This window comes from Echinops telfairi, unplaced genomic scaffold (assembly GCF_000313985.2).
Source record: "Echinops telfairi isolate 266 unplaced genomic scaffold, ASM31398v2 ScPeMD7_7400;HRSCAF=8409, whole genome shotgun sequence".
NCBI classification, from domain to species: Eukaryota; Metazoa; Chordata; class Mammalia; order Afrosoricida; family Tenrecidae; genus Echinops; species Echinops telfairi.
In genome coordinates, this window is record NW_022111300.1 from 53,858,510 (window position 1) to 53,880,127 (window position 21,618).

At 42.1% G+C, this 21,618-nt stretch overlaps 1 protein-coding gene across 1 annotated transcript in view; it reads left to right on the forward strand.

Annotated features, from left to right (window-relative positions):
- CCDC102B (coiled-coil domain containing 102B) overlaps positions 1-21,618 on the forward strand; it is a 209,170-nt gene that overhangs the window by 136,162 nt on the left and 51,390 nt on the right. Inside the window, exon 4 of the mRNA XM_013004766.2 lies at positions 8,589-8,756. Within this exon, the coding sequence (XP_012860220.2) occupies positions 8,589-8,756 (168 nt within the window). The remainder of the gene's footprint in view (positions 1-8,588; positions 8,757-21,618) is intronic.

Here is a 21,618-nt window from a genome sequence, read left to right on the forward strand (position 1 = left end):
AAGCGCTGCTCTCTCTTGAACATAGTTGAACCATATATTATGTTGTGAATTTCAGGCACCCCATAAATCAATACACTGTTGTGCTATTTTGGAAACCACAGATGCAGAAACTTCACATTTTCCTTTGATTTTTAAAAATACAACAAGCAGAAATCATATTTATAATAAATAATACTTAAATTTGCTGCATGTCATTATGGTTTTCCTTCAAATTGATGCTCAGAAACCAAGCAGGCTCCTGTTTACCAGCCTATCGTGGTATCCTTTCAAGTTAAACAGAACTTCCTTTTAGTGATGCCTGCTTGGGACAATATTTAACCTTCAGCATTCGACGGTTCAGATGCAAAACGAATGATAGGCAGAAAGCAATGCCCTTGATCATATGTATGCCTAAATTAGATGTTATCTAATACTTTATTTCCCTAGAACTAAAGATCCACCTATTTGAGCAAGCACTGTTATTCCATCAAAAGTATGTGTCTAGAAACATTTCACACATTTCCTATCTGAATACCCAAAGCCATTCAGAGCCACTCACAAAAGAACTATGAATAATATTGCTAGTTGTTCAGACTTTGATTTATAGAGGATTACATGTCGGTAAGAAATCCTTGTTTCAAAATGTTCATAAGAAAATTCCACTTTAGACACACTTTTGAAGGTGTCTCATACATTTGACACATGGATCACTCCCACTCTGATGGTCCTCATGCACATGGGATTGACCTTCTTGGTCCACAGGATGTTACTTGGCTAATTCTCAAAAGTAGATCCGCAGGCATTTCTTCACGGTGCCACTTAGTATGGAAGCTCTGCGGGGGCCTGTTTAAGTGGAAGCCGTGAAGAACGAAGAAGAACAAACCACATCATAGTTGCTACGTGCTTTTCCTGTCACACATGATCGGAGTCACTCACATTAGATGTACATGTAGATTTCCACAAAGGACCCACTTTCTCTTTTCATATCTCGCGTTTTTAACCCGTTAAAAGGAGCACCCATTGTGGGTAGTGACCATTGCACCATCGTGATGCTAAACAGAAATCAGGTGACGGTGGCAAACAGATGTGTGGGATCATGAGGCGTGAGCACCGGGGTCTCTGCCATGGCCCGCAGCTGTGTATGAAGACAAACCTAGAGGCACGGGGTGGTGGTCTCTGATAACTCTCATCATGAGGTGTATGGAAGGCAAGTGTAGGGGGGCAAAAGCTAGGACCTTAAAAATTAAAGAAGAAATCCATCTTTCCCTGGAGAGTGAACTGGGGAGGTGGTGGTGAATTAATGGATTAAAGTTGTCAAAGAACTTGGGAAGTTTTGGAAAGATAAGGCCTCACGTCAAGAACAAAGCTAGTCAGGTGTTGTGTTGAGAGATGGGAAAGTGCAGGTTGGCCTTAGCATTTGGCCTAACCCAGAGGTGTAGCTACAGGAAATAGCTCCTCGGCCTAAACACCTGACCATGAAGTCCAGCCCGTTCATCGGTGACTCCGTGGAAGTTACAGCTGCACCTCCCTCGCTCCTACCGATGAAAACTGTGGTTTTCTCTGAGGGTCCAAACCAAACCAAACCAAACTCATTGCCATTGAGACGATTCCATTCACGGCAACCCTAGAGGACAGAAGAGAACTTCCCTGGTGGGTTTCCAGACGGCCATGCTCTACAGGGGTGGAAGGTCCCCTCTTTCCCCTCAGAGTGGCTGGTGGTTCTGAACTGATGACCTGAAGCATGACAGTCCCATGCTTAACCCACGAGGATATGAGGGCCAACCCTAATGGGCTCAGAGGCAGAATTTTCAATCTGTTCTCTGTCAGTGCTCAGCAGAGCAGGCAAGCACACGGTCTGCCATGAACCATAGAGGCCCTCAACTAGGAAAGTCTTGGTTTTAACTGGCTGATCAATCTCACACAGTTGGAAAAGACACCTTGGGTGGTTCAAAGACACTGCCCAGTGGTGGCCATTCCCACTTCCCCTGAAGTGCCAGGGCCAGCGCTGTACCTATTGTACCTTAGAGACCATAGTAGGGACTTATAAATGTACCTGGACAAATGGAATTAAAAGGCAATGGGCTTTTTCCCACACACTATTGGACGCTCCCTTGGCCAGCTCTGATGTCGCCTCTGAGACAGAGGTAGCAGAAGATGACCTTGACAGGGGACTGCTGGGTGGGCTAGGAGAGTGAGAGATAATGTGAAGGATGTAGCACGCAGAGGAAGACAAAAGTTCCTTATTTTCACCTTAAACTTAGTTGTGTGGGGAGAAATCATCCTGTTGGTAAAGCAACTTATTTTATCCTTAAATATAAATCTAATTTTCATCTTAAAAAAATAATACAAATGAAAGATACCCATTGAGCATAATTAGGAATGTTTGTGGATGGCTCTGCATAACATTGGGTCTATTTTCCACGTAACGGTCTTTCAAGGCTGGTGAGGTCAGGACTAGTAATTGGCAGCCTCAAACCATCACCCAGGATCTAGCTGTCTTTAAGCTCGGCTTCCTACTCTGGGTGAATGGGCTCCTGCTCTGGGTACTGAGTACATTTGTAGCTCCACACATGTATCTTCTGATATAATTTTTAAGTGCAGAAAACATTCCACATCCCTCCTCCCACAGTAATTATATAAATGGTTTGTCAATTAGAGGGGATTAAGTATGAAGGGGTGGAGTCTAGCCTGTCAATCAGGAAATAGCCAATGAGGCCACTGTGTGGGCATGGCCTTCTCCTGAGAATTCTGGGAACTCCTGTATTCCTCCTTGGAGGTGAGAGACACACACTTTCTCTGCTCACTCCCTGAAAGACTATCTACTGACAAGACACATGGATCTATGCTGAGGGCGGTGAGAGCCCTGGACCTGAAGGAGCCACGTGGAGACACACGCCAGTGCTGAGACGCTTCCACCGTCACTGGATCCACAAGACTATCCACCCACTGGCCTGTGATCTTCCTGCATTCGGCATTATTGTATGGCTGAGTGAGTCTAAAGAAGGATTTATTGATTAGTATTGGACATGTGGGCTAATATTGAACTTAAGGGCTTGATCTGGACTAGGCTGGAATGTTTTCTCAATATTCAATTGCTCTTATATATAAAACTCTTTATTATACACATGAGTCTCCCTGGGTTTGTTTCTCTGGTCTACCTAGACACAAACATACTCCCTCCCCACCCCCCTCCCCCAAATCTGTTTGCCCAGTTCAATAACACACATCTTCCTGAAACATCACAGCTGTGGGTCAAGGTTACTACAATTACCTGGCCAATACCAGGTTGTAAATCTTTACTGAAGCAGACTGACACAGCTTTCCTACAGTGTGGCTGGTGGGTTTGTTTGGCTTAGCAGCTGAGCACTTTAACTACTTTAACAAACTTTAACAAAGCACTTGGCCTTATACCAAAACCAAGCTCATGAATCAATTCCAATTTACCCTGTAGGGCAGCGCCAAACTGCTCCATCAGGTTTCTATGGCTAAAGCTGTAACCTTCACCAATGCAGACTGCCACATCGGCCTCCTGAAAAGCAACCGGTGGGTCCTGAGGGCAGACTTTCCAATTGGCAGTGAATGCCTTGCACTGTGCCTAGGACTCCTCGGATTATATACCACTGGTCTGCAAACTTTAAGCTCATAGAATCTTAAGAACGTTAAAACGAAGACAGCTGGGCGCCTGCACCTGAGTTCCTATGGTAAGGTTTCCAGCTGGAGCTGGTGCTGCTGATTTGGGGATCACGCAATGAGAAAAACATTCTTACTGATAACTGCTCTGGACCCTCAACTCACAATGCTCTGTGACAAAAGTGTCAACATTGCTATCCATAGAGTTTTCATTGGCTAATTTAAGGAAGTGGAATACCAGACCTTTCTTCCTAGTCTTTCTTGCTTGAGAAGCTCTTCTGAAACCTGTTCAAAACCACAGCTGTACTCAAGCCTCCACTGACAGACTGCTGGTGGCTGCACTTCATGGGCATTGACCAGGAAGTAAACTGGGGTTGTCCCACTTGGAAGGTGAGATTGTACCGTTGAGCCACCACTGCTGCCCTCTGATTTTCATGAACACCACCCACAGCAAGAATGTTTGGCTCAACCTCCAAAGAACTGTGTGTATGTGTTTTCAGGGGGTCAGTGGGGGGGGGGGAGGGCAGGCAACATCTGCAGGTCCACCCGTATGTCTCTTCCTTTGTTCTTTCTGGTTGACTGCCCTTGCTTTTGTACCCAGGAGTCTACAGGTCTCACTCTCAACATTTTTGTTTACTTAAACGACTTGAAGTCCACCTAAGTGAGGTGCACAAGCTTAATAGCCATGCGTGGAAGATTGAGGGCAATCATCCTGCTGCATCACAGGAGCACTGCATTTAAGTAGTGGTAACGAGGTGCATCATTCCTGAGAAAAACCCATCATTTTGCAGGATTGGTAAAATGCTGCTATTAAGCTCTGCATTATCTGTGCATCAAAGTCTTTATATCTGAGAGCGGAGGGAGAGTCTTCCTTTAGATGCGCTGTTGTCATTCTAAACAATGGAATGGAGTTCCCTCCTTGATATTTGTTTGAAAAAGAATGAGATACATAATTTGACATTTGAAGATGTATTCTGAAGGATCAAATTTATCATACTTTAAGTGGAATAATATTTTAAATGAAGCACTGCAAAACACAATGCCCCATGCATCAGGGCTCTGTAAGGAGGCCTCGGAGGGGACCACACAAGACCACCCAGCCAGCAGGGGAGAGCCTCGGTTGGTCTGCGTCACCTAGATAGATAAGTCCCCAGCTGTAGTCTGGGTTTCTCAGGCTTAAACACGAGTAACTCTGATGCCTGAGGATTTGGCAAGACAGATCTGAGGTCAGGGCTTTCTCCGGTACTGGAAGCCCCAAGGTTAAGAAGAGATTGAGGTGCTAACATTTTCTGAATGCCCGTAGATGAAGGTATGTGCTGAGTTGCTAACCTAGCAGTTCAAAACTACCGGCAGGAGACAAGGCTGTCTCCTCTTGTAGAGAGTTACTGCCTTCACAACTCACAGGAGCAGTTCTACCCTGTTCTATAAGATTGTGTGGATTTGATGGCAGTCGGGTTTTGTGGGTGAAGGATGTTAAATTTACTATTGGCGGCTAGTAAAACAAACAGATCTCTTTTGGAAGAAGTACAGTCAGAATGGCCCTTAGAAAGGAGGATGGTGGGGCTTCCTTTCACTTACTGTGGACAGATTTCAGCAGGCCAAAAAGGAAACCATGCCTGTTGTGGTTGACGGTTGGTGAGAACGAGGAAGACCCTCGCCAAGATGGCTTGATACAGTGGCTACAACCATGGGCTCAATCCTAATACTTGTGAAGATGGCCCTGAATCTGTCCATGCTTTGTACTTGGGGCATTGTGTGCTGGAGTCCACTTGCTGTGCCCAGCAGCAACAGTGGGAATGAGGAGCTGCCTCACCTTGGTGGACTCCCTGGCTCTAGCCTGAAGTCTGTCCATGGTCCTCCCTGCTCATCCACATTTTCTCTCCTCAATCCAACTCCAAGTCTTTTCCACTTGGAGTGCAAGGTGCCTTACAGGTAGAACCAGATCTCACTTCACTTCATAGAAAAAGAGATACTGTATATACTCGTGTATAAGCCGAGTTTTTCAGCACCTTTTTAATGCAGTTTTTGTGGTAAAATTAGGTGCCTCAGCTGATATTCCGGTTGGCTTATCCTTGAGTATATACGGTACCTTATTATGCTCAATGGTTTACTAGGATTTTGTTTTTTTAGCTTCCCTGTTATTGTGACCCAAGTAATTGTACTTAATGTAATTAGAATAACCTCCCTTACACAATGTATTTCCTCTGAGGTACTTTACCGAATGCAGTCTCTGTGGAGCTTTAATAGCACAGTACATAGCTCAAAAGCTGACAGGTTGGATGTAGATGTTGTCTAAAAGGACCAAATCATTCTGAGAGTCTTCTCTTGTTTACCTGACTGTTGGTAATTTAAAGCCAGTCCCTGCTATCTAGTTAGTCAACAAAAACACCCTGTGATTAGCCTAACACCCAAGGAATGTTATTGTGCTATTTGCTTGCTGATGGTGAGCAGCTGTTTCTTGGGATTACCTTGAAACCTGTGTTAAATTCCACAGCCAAAGGTATATATTTTCTACGTATTCTGATTTCAAACAGGACACCACACAGTCTGTTTTGCATGGCTCTGGTTTCCTTGCTGGTATACCTAACTGAAACTCCTCTTTCTTTCTCAGTCTGCCCCAAAGTGAGTTAACTGGCTGCATCACTTCAGGGTCAAACACTGCATTCCAGACAGCATTATGGAAGGTGCAAGAGGTCGCATCCAGTCATAATCAACACCGAGCACAACGAAGGTATAGATAGGAAGGGCACCCCGAGGTTAGAAAGGCCAGGCCAGAGACGTGGGCATTGAACGGATTGGGCTAATGCTTCTCCACGTGTAAGAAAACAGCTTCCTGTTTCTCCGCTGTGTACCAACAGGTGATTCTAGCCCATTTTACCATTGCCAGTCAGCAGTATGGCAAACGGTACTCAGTTGTGGTCTCACCCTCAACGTTTTATTTTCGATCACTGTAGCGTCTTGCAAAGGTGCTAGCCAAATATAAGGTACCTGTGATCTCTTTGCCCAGTGTGTACACGTGTCCGATCTCACAGAACGACAATGAGACTGACACGGGTAGGGAAACAAACACTTCCAACGTTATAAAGAGCACACCTGTTGCCTTTTAATAAACACATCCACTGCCCACCCCCTCCGTTACCCTCCCCCAAATCAACACATCCACTAGTCCCCCACCCCACCCCACCCCGTGACCCTTCCAAAAATCAACATTCCCAACTCGTGGCCATGGAGGCAACTCTGACTCATAACCAGCCCCCAGGGTAGAGTCGAACTGCCTCTGTGGTTTCTAAGAGTGTGACTCTGTGAGCAGAGAAAACCTTATCTTCCTCCTGCACAGCGGCTGGTGACCTTGCAGTTAACAGCCAAACACATAATCCACTACGACACCAGGGCTCTTTCCATTACCCCTGGCAGCCACTAATCTTTTCTCATTTCTATAATTTTGTCTTTTCAAGAATGTGATATAAATGGGAATCGGTTCTCCCTTATTTGGGGAACAACACTGTGTTCCCTTTCTACATTTGAGAGATTTTTTTCTATTCTTTGAGTTTTCATATTTCAACTATCCTCAATTTATATATACTTGATATCCCTTCTACTATAAGGAAGGTGTGGTATATTTCTGGGTGTAGGGCTTTCTGTGTAGGACATTATGTTATTTTTAAAGAGCACATTTTGTAGTTATTGTGACTAAATGTCTCATTGTTTCATCCTGTGATTTGGGATCATACTTAGAAATGCCTTTCAATTTGGTTTTTAAAGAAAAATAACACACATTTTCTTCCAATATTTCCTAATGTTTTATCATTTTATCTCTTTATTTTTGAAAAAGTCACATCATCATCACTATGGCTCCATGAGGAAAGATCTTATTTTCAATTACCCGGTTTTCATTAAAAAAAAAGAACTACACATTTTTAGCTGATCCCACTCATTAGTAATTGCCATATGTACAGTACCATGACCACAAGACTTTTAGGAAGTCAAAAACATTCTTTGTGTTCTCCTACAGTTTTATAACAGTATAGGGAAAGAGAAATCAGTCTTTTTCTTCATAGTCTTAATAAAACAATTTTTGATGATGACTACTATTAATTTTTCACAGAAATGCTCGGTGAAAAACAGGACACAATATTATGAGTAATATGAAGCCAATTAACATAACCTGCTAATTCCAATAATGTCTGCTGCGAAGTAGAAGGAGACAGATGGCGATCCCAGCCCTGCCTGCTGGGGGCTCTCACGTGGGACTTCACTCAGGACGAGCTCCTCAGTGAAGCTCTGTGAACAGAGCCAAGGGGCTGCGGGACAGGCCTGGCTCAAAGCCATGTCTCGTCAGCAAAAGACCGCAAAGAACCAGCCCTCCAGCTGAGAGAGGAGATGAACAGCTCCTTTGGATTTATCCTTACTTTTATATAATCGAAGTATCTATAAAAGAAGTTTGTATCATTAGATATCTAAATAATGAAAGCCATGGTCTTTATTGTTGTGGTTTTATCATTCCTTGTTTTGGGAAGCTTACAAGGAAACAGCTGCATGAGATGCAAAAGGGATCAGTTCGCTGCACACTGGCCCCTTGTTAACATACCTTTCATTCCTAGTCACTCAAGCCAAACTCACTGCCATCGAGTGGGTTGCTACTCATGGCAACCTTAGAGGGTAGAACTGCCCCTGTGAGTTTCAAAGGCTGTAACTCTTTAAGGGAGTCAACACCCTTGCTTTCTCCCAAGGAGCCGCTGGTGGTTTCAATCTGATGACTTAGCTGGGAACAGTCCAGAGCATAACCTCCACACCATCTGGGCCCCTGACAGTCATTCCTCATCATATATGAATCATAACCAATATGGACACAGGGAGAGAGGTGGCTCCTCTGGATCTCCCTCTGTGGCTGTTCTCCTTTGTCAAGTCAGTCACCAGGTCTCTGACGTTGTAGGGTAAATGAGAAATAATAGCATCCCTGTTTTTGCTTTTGTTTTAAGGGACTGTGGGCCCATCCACCAACTTGCTATAAATGGAGTGAGCAACATCAGGCCCGAAGGGCTGAGCTGATGCCTGCAAGCCATCATGTGGATCCGAATTCAGAAGTAAAGAAACTGAGATGGCAAGTGGAAGAACTGAAACAGGAACTTAACCGGAAGGACAACAAGGTAACTTTTAAAGTACACTCACGCTGGGCATCTTCAAGATAGTGTTTGATGACCTGTATAGAACATCCCCTTCTTTATTAACTTAGGGTGTGAATTGGGACAAAAGCCTCTATACCTTAATCACTAAAAATCAATAAGTAATTGAAGTGTCAGGAAAGGAAAACAAAAGCAAACAAAAATGACATGGTGCTCGTAGTTTTCCACTGAATTTCATTATAATTGATTTGTATTAGATAAGTGCTCAATAACTTCAACCAGGTTGAAGTTCCAAGTGTTACACTCTAAGCGTACACATCAGAGAATTGAACACAAGCATCCTTCCCCCTGCGCTCGCTACGTATCCCACGTTCCTGTGGAAGGTGAGCTGGCTAATGGTTTAAGGAGTACTCTAGAAGGTTCCAGAAGGTGTGGGTCCAGTGTAAAATTCTGAGAGCATACTTATAACGCTGAGATTTTAACAGACAACAAAGAGAGACATGGTTTGGTTTTGTTGCTTTTCTCTGAAGGGAAGTTTCAAATGTCCACATGATGGTGAGGTCAATGCTGTGGGGCAGCAGAAGTCCCAGGTGGGGATCCAGTCACTGTGCCTGCTCCTGGTGAACAATGTTGCGGACCAAGAGCAGAGTATTATGGTTACAAAGACTATTTTTGGATAATGCCAAACCATTTTCTCCGGGTTAATTTGGTGACCAAATATCCTGGTTGACAAATCTGTGTGTTGCGATTTAGGCTTTAGTCTTCATTGTTCCAATCAAAGAAGCAATAGCATCACGTGAAAATGGAACCATTTGGCCAGTGAGGCTCATGCGATGCTTGCTGCTCTTATTGCCAGTGAGCTGATTGTGATTCATGGTGGCCCTGTGTGAAACCAGAGCAGAGCCCAGGCCTGCACCAGCTTCACGGTTGCTATGTTGGAGTGCCTTGTGACAGCCACTGTGCCAAGCCGTCACCTGCAGGGTCTCCTTGTTTGCTAAGCCGCGATTTTGCCGAGCAAGATGTCCTTTTCCAGGAGCGGTCCTTCCTGATGACATGCACAAAGAATATAAGACCCAGTCTACTTATCTTTACTTCTTAAGAGAACCCAGCATGTCCGTCCTCTAGACAGATTTGTTTGTTCTCTTCCCAGTCTTTGGTACTCTCATCAGTCTCCGCCCGCACTATAATTCAAATGCACCCATTTTCCTCCTGTCTTCCTTGACCGTTGTCCATTCCACGTGGTTATGAGCCTATTAAAAATGGCTTAGTTGTGAAGTTGACTTTAGAGTGACAACTTTGCTCTCCTACATTAAAAAAAAGTCTTGTGTAGCGTGTTTGCCCAACCCAGTATGTCATTTGATTTCTTAACTGCTGCTTCCATGGTGTAAGCTAAATTATATTGTATGTGTTTTATCTTTCATCTGGATCCTTCTTATGAACCTCTTTGTGTCCCGGATAATGCTGGAGGTATACGTTGGAATCCATTTTGAACTAGTACATTGGAAGAAGAATATAGGAGAAGCTTCAAGCGAATGCTTCGGATTTTAGTTGTATAGTCACCATTGTTCCTGCTAATACTTTGAATAGGAGAGAATTTGTTGGGTAGCAAAATGAATTAGCTTATGCATCCATAAATATGGGTTGTAAGGATTTCCTTGGGACTGAATTAGTTGCAGAGAAAGAGTGACATACTTAGGACTCCTGGGCCAATGAGGATCTGATTCAGTCATGAGCAGTGGTCTATGGAGGGTCATCCTATTTACTCCTCCCTGTTAGAGAAGAGTTCTTTCCATAATGTCACCTCAGTCATGTGCATGTCTTTTTGCTTGTCAAGGTCAAATGAGCAAAAACAATGGGTGAAACTTACCAGTCCAGAACTCTGCTACATTTCCTCAGCATGTCTAAACTCAGCTTAATTCTCGCCATGTGAAATTAACATGGCACATGCTGTTTGTGGCCCACAGTGGAATTCAAATAGCTTGGCAAACCACAGAAATTTTGGAGCTATTTGTTACTCCAGTATAGTTTAGTTCAAGAACTGGTATGAACATTAAAAACAAGTAAATCAATTTATATATAAAACGGGCCTTCAACTTAAGTGACCTTTTATCTTGGGATTAAAGAAACTGACTCGTCAAAGTTTGAAATAGTCCAGCTTCCCCAAACATCTATGCACAGGAAATAGGCTTTGTATGTTGTCAACCTGCAGCTAAATAATTCTCTTCATGACTATCTGCAGATATCACCAAGGTACATATAATAAAACAGGAAGAACCTTCTGGAAAGCAAATAACCATAGTAGCCCCCTGTGGTAGGCAGGGTTCTCTAGAAAAACAAAATGAGGACACTATGTTTTTATATCTATATAGGTTTATATAGCGAGAGGGGTTACAATAGCTAATTAGTCCACATAGAAGTACAGAGGACTCAGTCCAACTCACTTTGGTGGGGCAATTAATGTACTGAAGATCCTTCCTACTCATGCTGGCTGCTGGTCCGAGGTCAAGAGAGCAAACAGTGAAGTGGCTGCCAGGGGGTAGAGTCTGTCTGCAGGCAGCAGACACAGCAAGGTAGGGTGGCAACAGGAGGGAGATGAGATGTCCAGGTATAGCAGAGGCCAGCAGTGCAGCAGCCGTATACTGAAGCAGGTTGTGATGGAGCCTCAAGACACAGTGATACACTGCACAGTGACAAGATCCATGAGTTGGCTTGCCCATAGGTGGCGCAGCACACAGCTGAGACAGCAGCTAACTCAGGCAGCACCATTATGGTCTGTCTGATCACCAGGGAGGAAGAGGAAGAGGCTGGCCTCAGAGAGTCATTTGTCTCGGTTGCCCTCCAATCAAGCTATGACCCGGTTGACATACTAAACTCTGCCCACATGTCCCTAAGGGAACCATGCAGGCATTAAAAAAAATCACATCCCCATACTCAGGGAGCAGAGCAAGGGCAAATAAAGGAACATTCCCCATGCAAAGTGCAGGATGCCCTGCTCTGCTAGATTTCAGAAATATTTCCTACTTCCCCATTCTATATGAAAGTGTGTGTGTGTGTGTGTGTGTGTGTGTGTGAGATTTTCTTGACCAATTTTCATGATAAGGGAGCCTAGAAACAAAGTAGTTAGTCACTGTGGCTGTCAGTTCACCATCATGTGGGCAGCTTGAACCCACTAGCTGCTCTGTGAAAGAAAGTCGTGGCAGTCTGTTTCTGCAAAGGTGGCATCCTAGGAAATCCTGTGGGGGAAGTTCTCCATCTTACAAGGTTGACATGACAGCAATAGGTTTGATTTGGGGGTTTGTTTTAGCCATAGTGTATTATTGGTTGTATAAGTCGGTATAGATAAAATACTATCGATCTGGATTACAAAAAATACATATCTAAGTCTGATATATACATTGTTATGACATGCCAGAATTTAGACAGATGCTATAATTGTAGCGTTTTTGTGTGTAAAGGAATCTTGGAGTAGTGAAATATATTTAGTGAAGAAGGACGGAAAACAAATGTTGTATGACCATTCAGGTAGACGATGTAATATTGAGTGTGTGTGTGTGTGTGTGTGTGCGCGCGCGCGCGCGCGCATGAGCATGTTTCTTCTTTTGTCAGTGACAGGAATACGATTCCTAAATCATAGTGACTGGTGTAGCCCTGTGACTTATTTGGAGTACCAAATGTGTGCTGCTTTCCAATAGAACCTTATGTAATCCCTGTGGAGTATTTGGATATATTTATTTTTGAAATCTGAAAATAGGCACATGGAAATGCATACTCAAACACTCAAAATGCTTTGCTGATCTGTGTCCAGTCTCAGTTATAAGAGAAGATTGACCCCAGCCTTAGCAATTCATATGGGTGCTGTAATCTGAGTTACTTGATTGTGGTTGTCAAGTCTTCAGCTTTATCGTACACGAGTCACTGCTCCTTTGGAATGGATGTGTATGTCATAGAAACAAGACTTTTGCTTTTGATGGCAATCGACGTTCCCACAATTTGACTTACCAAAGAAAATTCTGTCAGTTACACTGCTGCGCTTTCTTACATTTTGTAGTCACAAATTCTTCAAATTACATATAATGAAGTTAGCATTTAATTAAAACTGTCAAATACAAAGTTTTCAAATTCTGCAATCAATGGAATATAAATAAGTGAAAATGAGATGTTAATTCTCTCTACTCTAGAGATAATAGACACATTTGTGCCATAAGAGAAAACTGCAGGCGCTGATGCAAACAATTGAGCAACTGTAAAAGAATTCCTTTCAGATAAGTTGTTTTTCTTGAAGTAAGCTTGCAAAATCGAATTTAATGCACATTTTTATAAGGTAGACATTAATTACTAATATTGTATTAACGTTTTTCTGTGAATAGATATTAGATAATGTCAATATTTAAGTGAGATTTTGGTATTAATGACCAAAATCCAACTCACTGCCATGAAGTTGATGCTAACTCATAGTGACCCTATAAGGCAGGGTAGGTTTGCCCCAATAATTACTTAGATTGTACATATTTCTGGGAGTAGAAAGCCTATCTTTCTCCCGACCAGCAACTGGTGGTTTGGAACTCCTGACCTTGGGGATCCAAGTCCAGTGTATAACCACTGACAGAGATTTCAAATGTGTCCACTGGTGGCTCTCCTTCCTTTATGGTCCTGGTACTCTCTGTGTTCTTGCTTCCGAGATGGCTCTTATTTGAGACATTCCTTTGATGGGGGTTTGTGTTTGTCTTTTGACAGACCATAGTATCAACTTAACAAATGGTAACGGCTTGGTTCCCACACTCTACTAAGGTGTAGAGGTGACTCCACTTTAATCCTGTCCAGTAGCGTAACAGAGAACTCCCTCTAACAGAGGATAATAAACACAGTATTAGAAGCCAGAAATTATAACGCATCACAAAATGGATTATGGCTTGTTGTTCTTAAGTACCATCCTGTTGATTGTGACTCAGGGATCCAATGGACAACAGAACGGAACACTGCTAAGTCCAGCACTGTCTTCGGAATTATTGATTTGTTCAAGATGATCAAAGTTACTATTGTATCCATCCATCCAGTGGAAGGTCTTCCTCTTTCTTGCTGTCCTTCCACTTTAGCAAACGTCCTTTTCCAGAGATTGGTCACTCCTGACACTATGTCTAAAGTATGTAAGATGAAGTCTGACTTGCCTTGTCTCTAAGGAGCACTCTGGCTGTATGTTTTCCAAGACATATGTTTTAGTGTTTTATGATATTTTTATAGTATTTATATTATATTATTATTTTCAATATTCTTTACCCGCACTACATTTCAAATGCATCAATTAATCTTTGGTCTTCCTCACTCGATGTCCAACTATCATATGCAAATGAGGTTGGCTTGGATCAAGCCCACCTTGGTCCTCAAGTAACATCCTAACTTTTCACAATCTTAAAGAGGTCTTGTGCAAAAAACTTACGAAATGTAATGCATCATTGGGTCTCTCAAATGTTGCTTCCATGAGCATTGATTGTGGACCCAGGCAAGATGAAGTTCTTGATGACATCAATTTTTTTTTCATTTATCATGGTATTTTCTTTACTTTTGAAAATAGAAATAGATTTTATTACTTTAAAGTAAAGTACATATATATAATATAGACTATAGCAAAAGTGTCTCCAAATAGAAGGAAGTAAATAATTTTTTTAGTCATTTTATTGGGGGCTCGTACAGTTCTTATCACAATCCATACATGCATCCATTATGTGAAGCACATTTGTACATTTGTTGCCATCATCATTCTCAAAATATTTGCTTTTTACTTGAGCCCTTAATATCAGCTCCTCATTTTCCCCTTCCCTCCCCACCTCTTCCCTCACGAATCCTTTAAAATTCATGAATTATTATTATTTTGTCATATCTTACCCTCATGGTATTTTCACTATCACGATATTTACTGTAATTCCATTTGTGAAGATTTTGATTTCTTCATCTGCAGTTGTAATCCACACTGAAGACTGACATCTCTGATCTTTGAGTCTTCCTCACTTTCAGCTAGCAAAGTTTTATTAGCTGCATCTTGAAGGTTGTTAGTAAGCTGTCCTCCAATCGCGAGGCCCTGTTCTTCTCAATATAGTCCAGCTGCTCAGATTATTTGCTCATCACACAGATTGAATCATTTCTGTAGAGGATACAGCCTACACCTACACTCTTCTCCATTCTGCAGTCTTCTCTTGTTCTGTCCCACAACAGCCTCTTGATGCATGTACAGGTTCTCCTTGAGGAAAATGAAGTGTTCTGGAATTTCACTTCTAAAGGTTATCCATGGTTTATTTTGGTCCATACAGTCAAATGCCTGTTCAGGGTCAACCAAACATAAGTACACATCTTTATGATAATCTCTTTTTTTCAGTTAAGATCTATGTGACATCAGTAATGATCTTCCTTATTCCATGTACTCTTCTGAATCCAACCTGAATTTCTGATAGTTCCCTGTCAATGTTCTGCTGCGCCATTGTTGAATGATCTTCAGCAAAATTTTACTTGTATGTCAACTCAATGCTATTGCTCTGTAGTGGTCACATTACCTCAAATCCCCTTTCTTTGGAATGGGAACAAATATAGATCTCTGCCCGTCAGTTGGCCCGAGCAGCATGCTTCCTCACTTTGTTGAAACATTTCAGTGAGTATTTGGTCCGTTCCTGGAACCTTGTTTTTGGCTAATGACTTCAGTGCAGCTTGGACGTCTTCCTTCAGTACCATTGGTTCTTGATCATACGTTTCTTCTTGAAATGGTTGAATGTATGGAACCTTGTTCATTTTGGTATAGTTACTCTGTGTTTTATTTCCACATTCTTTTGATGCTTCTTACATCATTCAACATGCTGCAATCGAAACTTTCAATATTTTTTCTTTAGTTCTCTCAATTTAAGATATTATGGACTTGTTATTTTGTTTTGGTTTATCTTCGATTATACTTTATTGATATTCAAAGCTTTATTTAGGTTCTGTGCCAAATAACAGTAAATTAAATGTGCAAAATTAGTTATAAATTAAGGCACTCTGTAAATTCATAATAGCATTTTAAACCATCAGCATGCTAACTAATTCTATTTTGGATAAGCATTGATAAGTACAAGATAACACAAGTGGTTGTCAAAAATTTCACTTTCTAATGCTCTATTATTTCCTGGTTCAGAACTCAGGAAAGCATCAAGGTATTTAGTTTTAAAATTAACAAAGGTTTAAGCACTCAGTAACAGATTTGTTGGTTGTATTGGCTGTGCTTCTACAGTTTCTTCTTCTTCTTGTATTGCAAGTCCCTTAGTAGAATTTAATATCGGCTGTTTACTCTTTTTTTTTCTATAGGTATATGATGTATGTATATGTATGTCTGTGTACATATAGGTGATACTTTCTATAAAAACATCACTGCCATGGACATGCCAACTCAGAGTGACCCTAGAGAATGGGGAAGAGCCGCCCCGGTGGGCCTCTGAGTCTGAGACTTTTTCCAGGAGCAGAAAGCCTCGTCTTTCTCCCACAGAGCAGCTGTTGTGTTTGGACCGCTGACCTTGGAGCTAGCAGCTCAGTGAGTAATGCACTGCACTCACAAGGCATCTTATTCAAGCATAGGGTAATGGGAAAATTAACATTCTACTGTAAGGGAAAGATGCATCATCAACCTTTATGTAACTTAGGGATTTCCTTATTGAAGCAACATTAATGCACTATCTACTCCATAAAATTCTTGGCACTAGAATATGAGATGAAATGAAACAAGTGACCACTGTAAGCATCACAGTCTAATATAATCTCTTTGCATTGTAACTACACAAGAAAAAGAAGAGTCCGGGGCTTGGTTATTTTTGTTGTGCTTTGATTTTCAGTAGCATTGCTCAAGGTTCAAGTTCAGACGCTCATTCAGTTGTTCTGGGTGAAGGTGTTGGGTGGGTGAAGGTTGGGCTTCCCATGTAAGTCTAACATGTAGCCTAATATAAAGTCTGCCTTCCTATGAGAAAAGGGCTGCCCCAGTGTAGATTCACATTCTACCCTGCTGCGACCCTGGGACACACATACATGTGATGGCAGGTTTTATCAGTAGATGAGAAATAAAATGGAATCCTACCCGAAAAAGAAGCTCTTAATTCACTGTTCCCTATACCTGTTAGAATTTAAATATGTACAATTAATTAAACTAGTAAGCTTAGTTTGAGAGAAAATGTAAAAGATGGAAAATCACTTAAACAGATGCAAAGAGTGAGATACTATCAGTTCACACTAAAAGTGTTAGTGTTTTGCTTAATGCATTATCGGTGTGGCTTCACACTTAGCAATTATCACCTTTTTATTACAGCTTAGCTAATTTTGGCCTCACATTTTAATGCCTGCAGGTGTCACAAAGGTGGAAAGCTTTCAGAAGTCTGATATCATCAGCAATGATGAATGTGAGAGACACTTTGTTTGAACTAAGGGAACATTAATCATCTAAGCTAACATCTGATTTTTAAATAAAACTCTATTTGGAAGGTCACTGAAATCCTAGTCCTAAATATATTCCAGCAAAATCTCACTAATTTACACCCCTTTAATTTTAAGTGTGTGAGGATAGTGATAAACTGAAACCCTAATTTTCTATGAAAAAGATGTGGTATTTCAGGGAAGATGACCAAGAATGAAAGGAGAGAGACAGAGAGGGGACCCGTTGCCAGTTCCTATGAGGACAATAATGGGACAATTCCTAATGAGAGCATCACAGACATAGTCTCTAAATTGAGGCATGAAAACATTTAGTGATTATTTAATACTTAACAATTTCCTATCTGAGTAATACCATGTGTACTCCAATATAAGCCGATCCGAATATCAGCCAAGGCACCTAATTTTACCCCAAATACTGCATAAAAGTTGTGCTGAAAATCTCGGCTTATACTCCAGGGTATACAGTACTAGTGTGCTAGTTTGAGTTGACTAGAGAAACAAATTCATTGACATTTATATGTGTGTAAGAGAGAGCTTTATATCAAAGAGTAATTGTACATTAAGAAAACATCCCAGCCCAGTCCAGAGCAAGTCCATAAGTCCAACATCAGCCCATAAGTCCAATACTAGTTCATAGGTCACACTTCAGACTCACAGAGTCACATGCAATGATGCCAAATGGAGGAAGACCACTGGCTGGTGGGTGCAAAGTCTTGTGGATCCAATGGTGGTGGATGCATCTCCAGGAATCTGGCTGCCAGCAGCATGGCTTCATGTGGCTTGCCAACAGTAAGATAAAGGAAGAGAGAGAGGAAGTTTCCAGAATCTTCATAAGAAGGCCACACTCACAAAGAGTTATCATCAGCCTGAGACCTGATTGACAGGCTGAACTCCAACTATACACTTGTTTTTCAAGTTGACATAAAATTATGCAACTACCACAGCTGCTAACACAAATGATCAGTATTTCAAAACCACTAGATGAGGCTTTCTACTTCTATAAAACATTACAGTCTCTGAAACCCATAGGGGAGTTCTACTCTGTCTTTTAGGAGCACTAGGAGTAAGAATTCGTTTGATGGCAATTGGGTTTGTTGCATTTGCTTTAGACTTCCTACCTCTGCTGTCCCTCATGGGTTTATCTGAAGCCCCTCCCCCAACTCGGATGAGATTTTTATTGTGTTTTTTGGATATCCAAGCATAAACATGTATGAGGTTAAATGGAACAGAATATATGCTAATATAGTGACATTCACGGAAGGTTTTGAACTCATTCATCATGTTTCTTTTCCTACAAACTCATTGGGGCTATTTGAAATTAGTTCCTTGCTGTACTCATTTGCCAGTGACACCTCCATTAGAATGTATGGGCAAGCACCCACACAACATGTGTCTCCAACATGCCACCTCTGCAGTGCTGACAGGCCTCTCGAAGCCCAAACCAAACTTACTGCCATGCAGTCAACTCTGATGCATAGCAACCCTGTAACAGGGTGGAAGTGCTCCTGGGGGTTTCCAAGTCTCTAAATATTTACAGGAGCAAAAATCCTCCTTTTTAACAGAGTGGCTGGGGGCTTCAAACTGGCAACCTTGTGCTTAGCAGCCCAGTGTATAACCACTACTCTACCAGGTCCTGCTGACAAGGTCTTTAGACAGACAAAATCACAGGCAACATACCAGAAGAACGGTCCAGAAAACCAGTTTCCATACTTTAAAATATTGTTTTTATTCCATGCATCTCATTTTTTTTAGAGCAGTTCTAGTTTTAGAGAAAACAAGCACATAATGTCAAGTGCCCATCCACCACCCCTCCTCACCACACATGGTTTCTCCTAAATGAACATTTGGAGCCAATGTAAATGCCATGTGTTGTTTACTGTGGCACATCATTAGTATAGGGATCCTTCTTGGCATTGTACAGTCATATGTGTGTTAATAAATGCCTAAGGTCATGCATCCACCACTGGTGTACCCCGCAGAATTTTTCTGCTGTGGTCTTGTGCTACTTTAAAATTCTGTTCATTTTATTGCCATTGTTGAGAATACACACAGTAAAACACACACCAATTCAGCAGTGTCTACATGAACAATCGAGTGACATTGATGACGCTCTGTGAGTTGTGCAGCCAGTCTCCTTTTCTGAGTTCTTCTCTCTATGCTTCTAAGCTCAACCATTATATAATTTAATTTCCTCTTCTGTAACAATGTTCCCATCTCCTGAAATATTTGAGTATGACCTTGGCCTCCTTTTCCCTCCCCAGCAACCTTGATTACCTTCTGCTTCTGTCCAGCTTCATACCTCAACAACACAAGCCACAGTCTTGTGATTAGTGGGTTCACAACACTGACTGACTGGCTAACAGCCCAATACTTAACCCACCTCCAGTCCGGTGCCATCTTCACAACCATGGTACCTCTGAGTCTATTGCTGCAGCTGCTCTGCCGATCCATCTCCTTGAAGGCCTGCCTCTTTCTCACGGACCCTGATGTTCCTTTCCAGGGATTGGTTGCTGCCGACAACATGTCTAAAAGACGTGACATCAAGAGTTCTATCTTTACATCTAAGGAATATTCTTTTGGAGGACTTTTTTCTTCTTTTTTTATTAATCATTTTATTGGTGGGGTTTTACAAATCTTACGCCAATCCATCTTTCAATTGTATTAAGCACATTTGTACATCTGTTGTCATCAACATATCCATATAGTTCTCGGGTCTCTTGTTTTGTGATGGTTGCATCGGGTGCAGCTGCCTTAGCAGTTCCCTGCTTCAGCTTGCAAGATGGATTTCCTACAAGACATCCCCAAGGAGAAGCCGCATGGATCTATCCCGATGCAGCCCTGGGTGCTGGAGCAGCCGTGTGGAGACCCCTGCCAGTGCTGAGATGCTTACACGTTCACTGACTCAGCTTTCCTCCTGCAGTCGGCATTATTGCCTCTGTTTTGTGAGGTGAAGGACTTTGTGGACTGGTGTTGGGTATGGGTTAATGTTGGACTTGTGGGCTTGGGCAGCATTGGGTTGGGGTGTTTTCGTGATGCACATTTTCTTTGCATAAAACTCTTATCTATGAGTTGCTGTTCATTTGTTTCTCCAAAGTACCCAGACTAATACATTATCCAAAACATTTTCATTCTACTTGGTATCAGCCCCCCCCCTTCTTCCCTCACTCTCCCACCCTCGTGAATCCTTGATCAATTATATATTAATGTTGTTATTTTGTGTCTTACACTGTCCATTATCTCTCTTCACCCACATTTCTGTTATTCATCCCCCTGGCGGTGGGTGCTATATCTTACCTTGTCATGGGTTTCCCCTTTCTCCCCCTTTACCCAGATCACCACCACTATCCCCATCCCCCTACCCTCATGACATCACTACTCCCACTACTGTTCCTGAAGGTTTTATCTGTCCTGAATTCCATGTGTTGAGAGATCTTCTCTGTACCCATATGTGTACTCCCCAGTCTCACTGGATTTATAAGGTAGAACTGGGTCATGGTAGTGAGGGGTAGGAGGAGAGGAATCACTCAGGAGCTCAAGGAATGATGTATGTTTTGTCAGTGTTATACAGAAACCTGGTTGATTTGTTCCTTCCTTGTAACCCTTCTTTGGGAAGATGTCCAATTGTCTACACATGGGTTTTGGGTCTCAACTCCAACCACCCTTATGCACACTGACATAATTTGGTTCTTTTGATACCTGATAACCTGATCCCCTTGACACCTCGGGCTTATTTGCTTCCCTGCTAGATGGCTGCTTGTTTAACTTCAAGCCTTTAACCCCCCAGATGCTATATCTTTTGGTAGTCGGACAACATCCACTTTCTTCACCACATTTGCTTATGTACCCATTCTGTCTTCAGGGATCATGTCAGGAACATGAGTATCAAAGAGTGCCGGGTTATTAGAACAAAGTGTTCTTGTGTTTTGGGAGGCCTTGATTAGAGGCCCAAAGGCTGTCTGCTATGTCAATACTTAACATATAAATATATGTACATTGGCCTCTATTCCTTTCAGTATAAATTAATATATTTACTTACATCTATAGCCCTATAAGTATACTCTATAACTAGCTTTTGCTTCCTACTTCCTTCCTCTGTTTCCTTTCAACTTTCTCCTGTCCCAACAAACTCATGGGTGAGGAAATAACATGAGATCTAAAAGATATGATATTTTATCATATCTTGCCCTGTCCGATGTCTCCCTTCACCCACTTTTCTGTTGTCAGTCCCCCAGGGAGGAGGTCGCATGTAGATCCTTGTAATCAGTTCCCCCTTTCCAACCCACCCACCCTCTACCCTCCCAGTATTGCCACTCACACCACTGGTCCTGAAGGGATTATCCGCCCTGCATTCCCTGTGTTTCTAGTTCCTATTTGTACTAGTGTACATCCTCTAGTCTAGACAGATTGGTAAGGTAGAATTGGGATCATGACAGTGGGGGTGAGAGGGGAG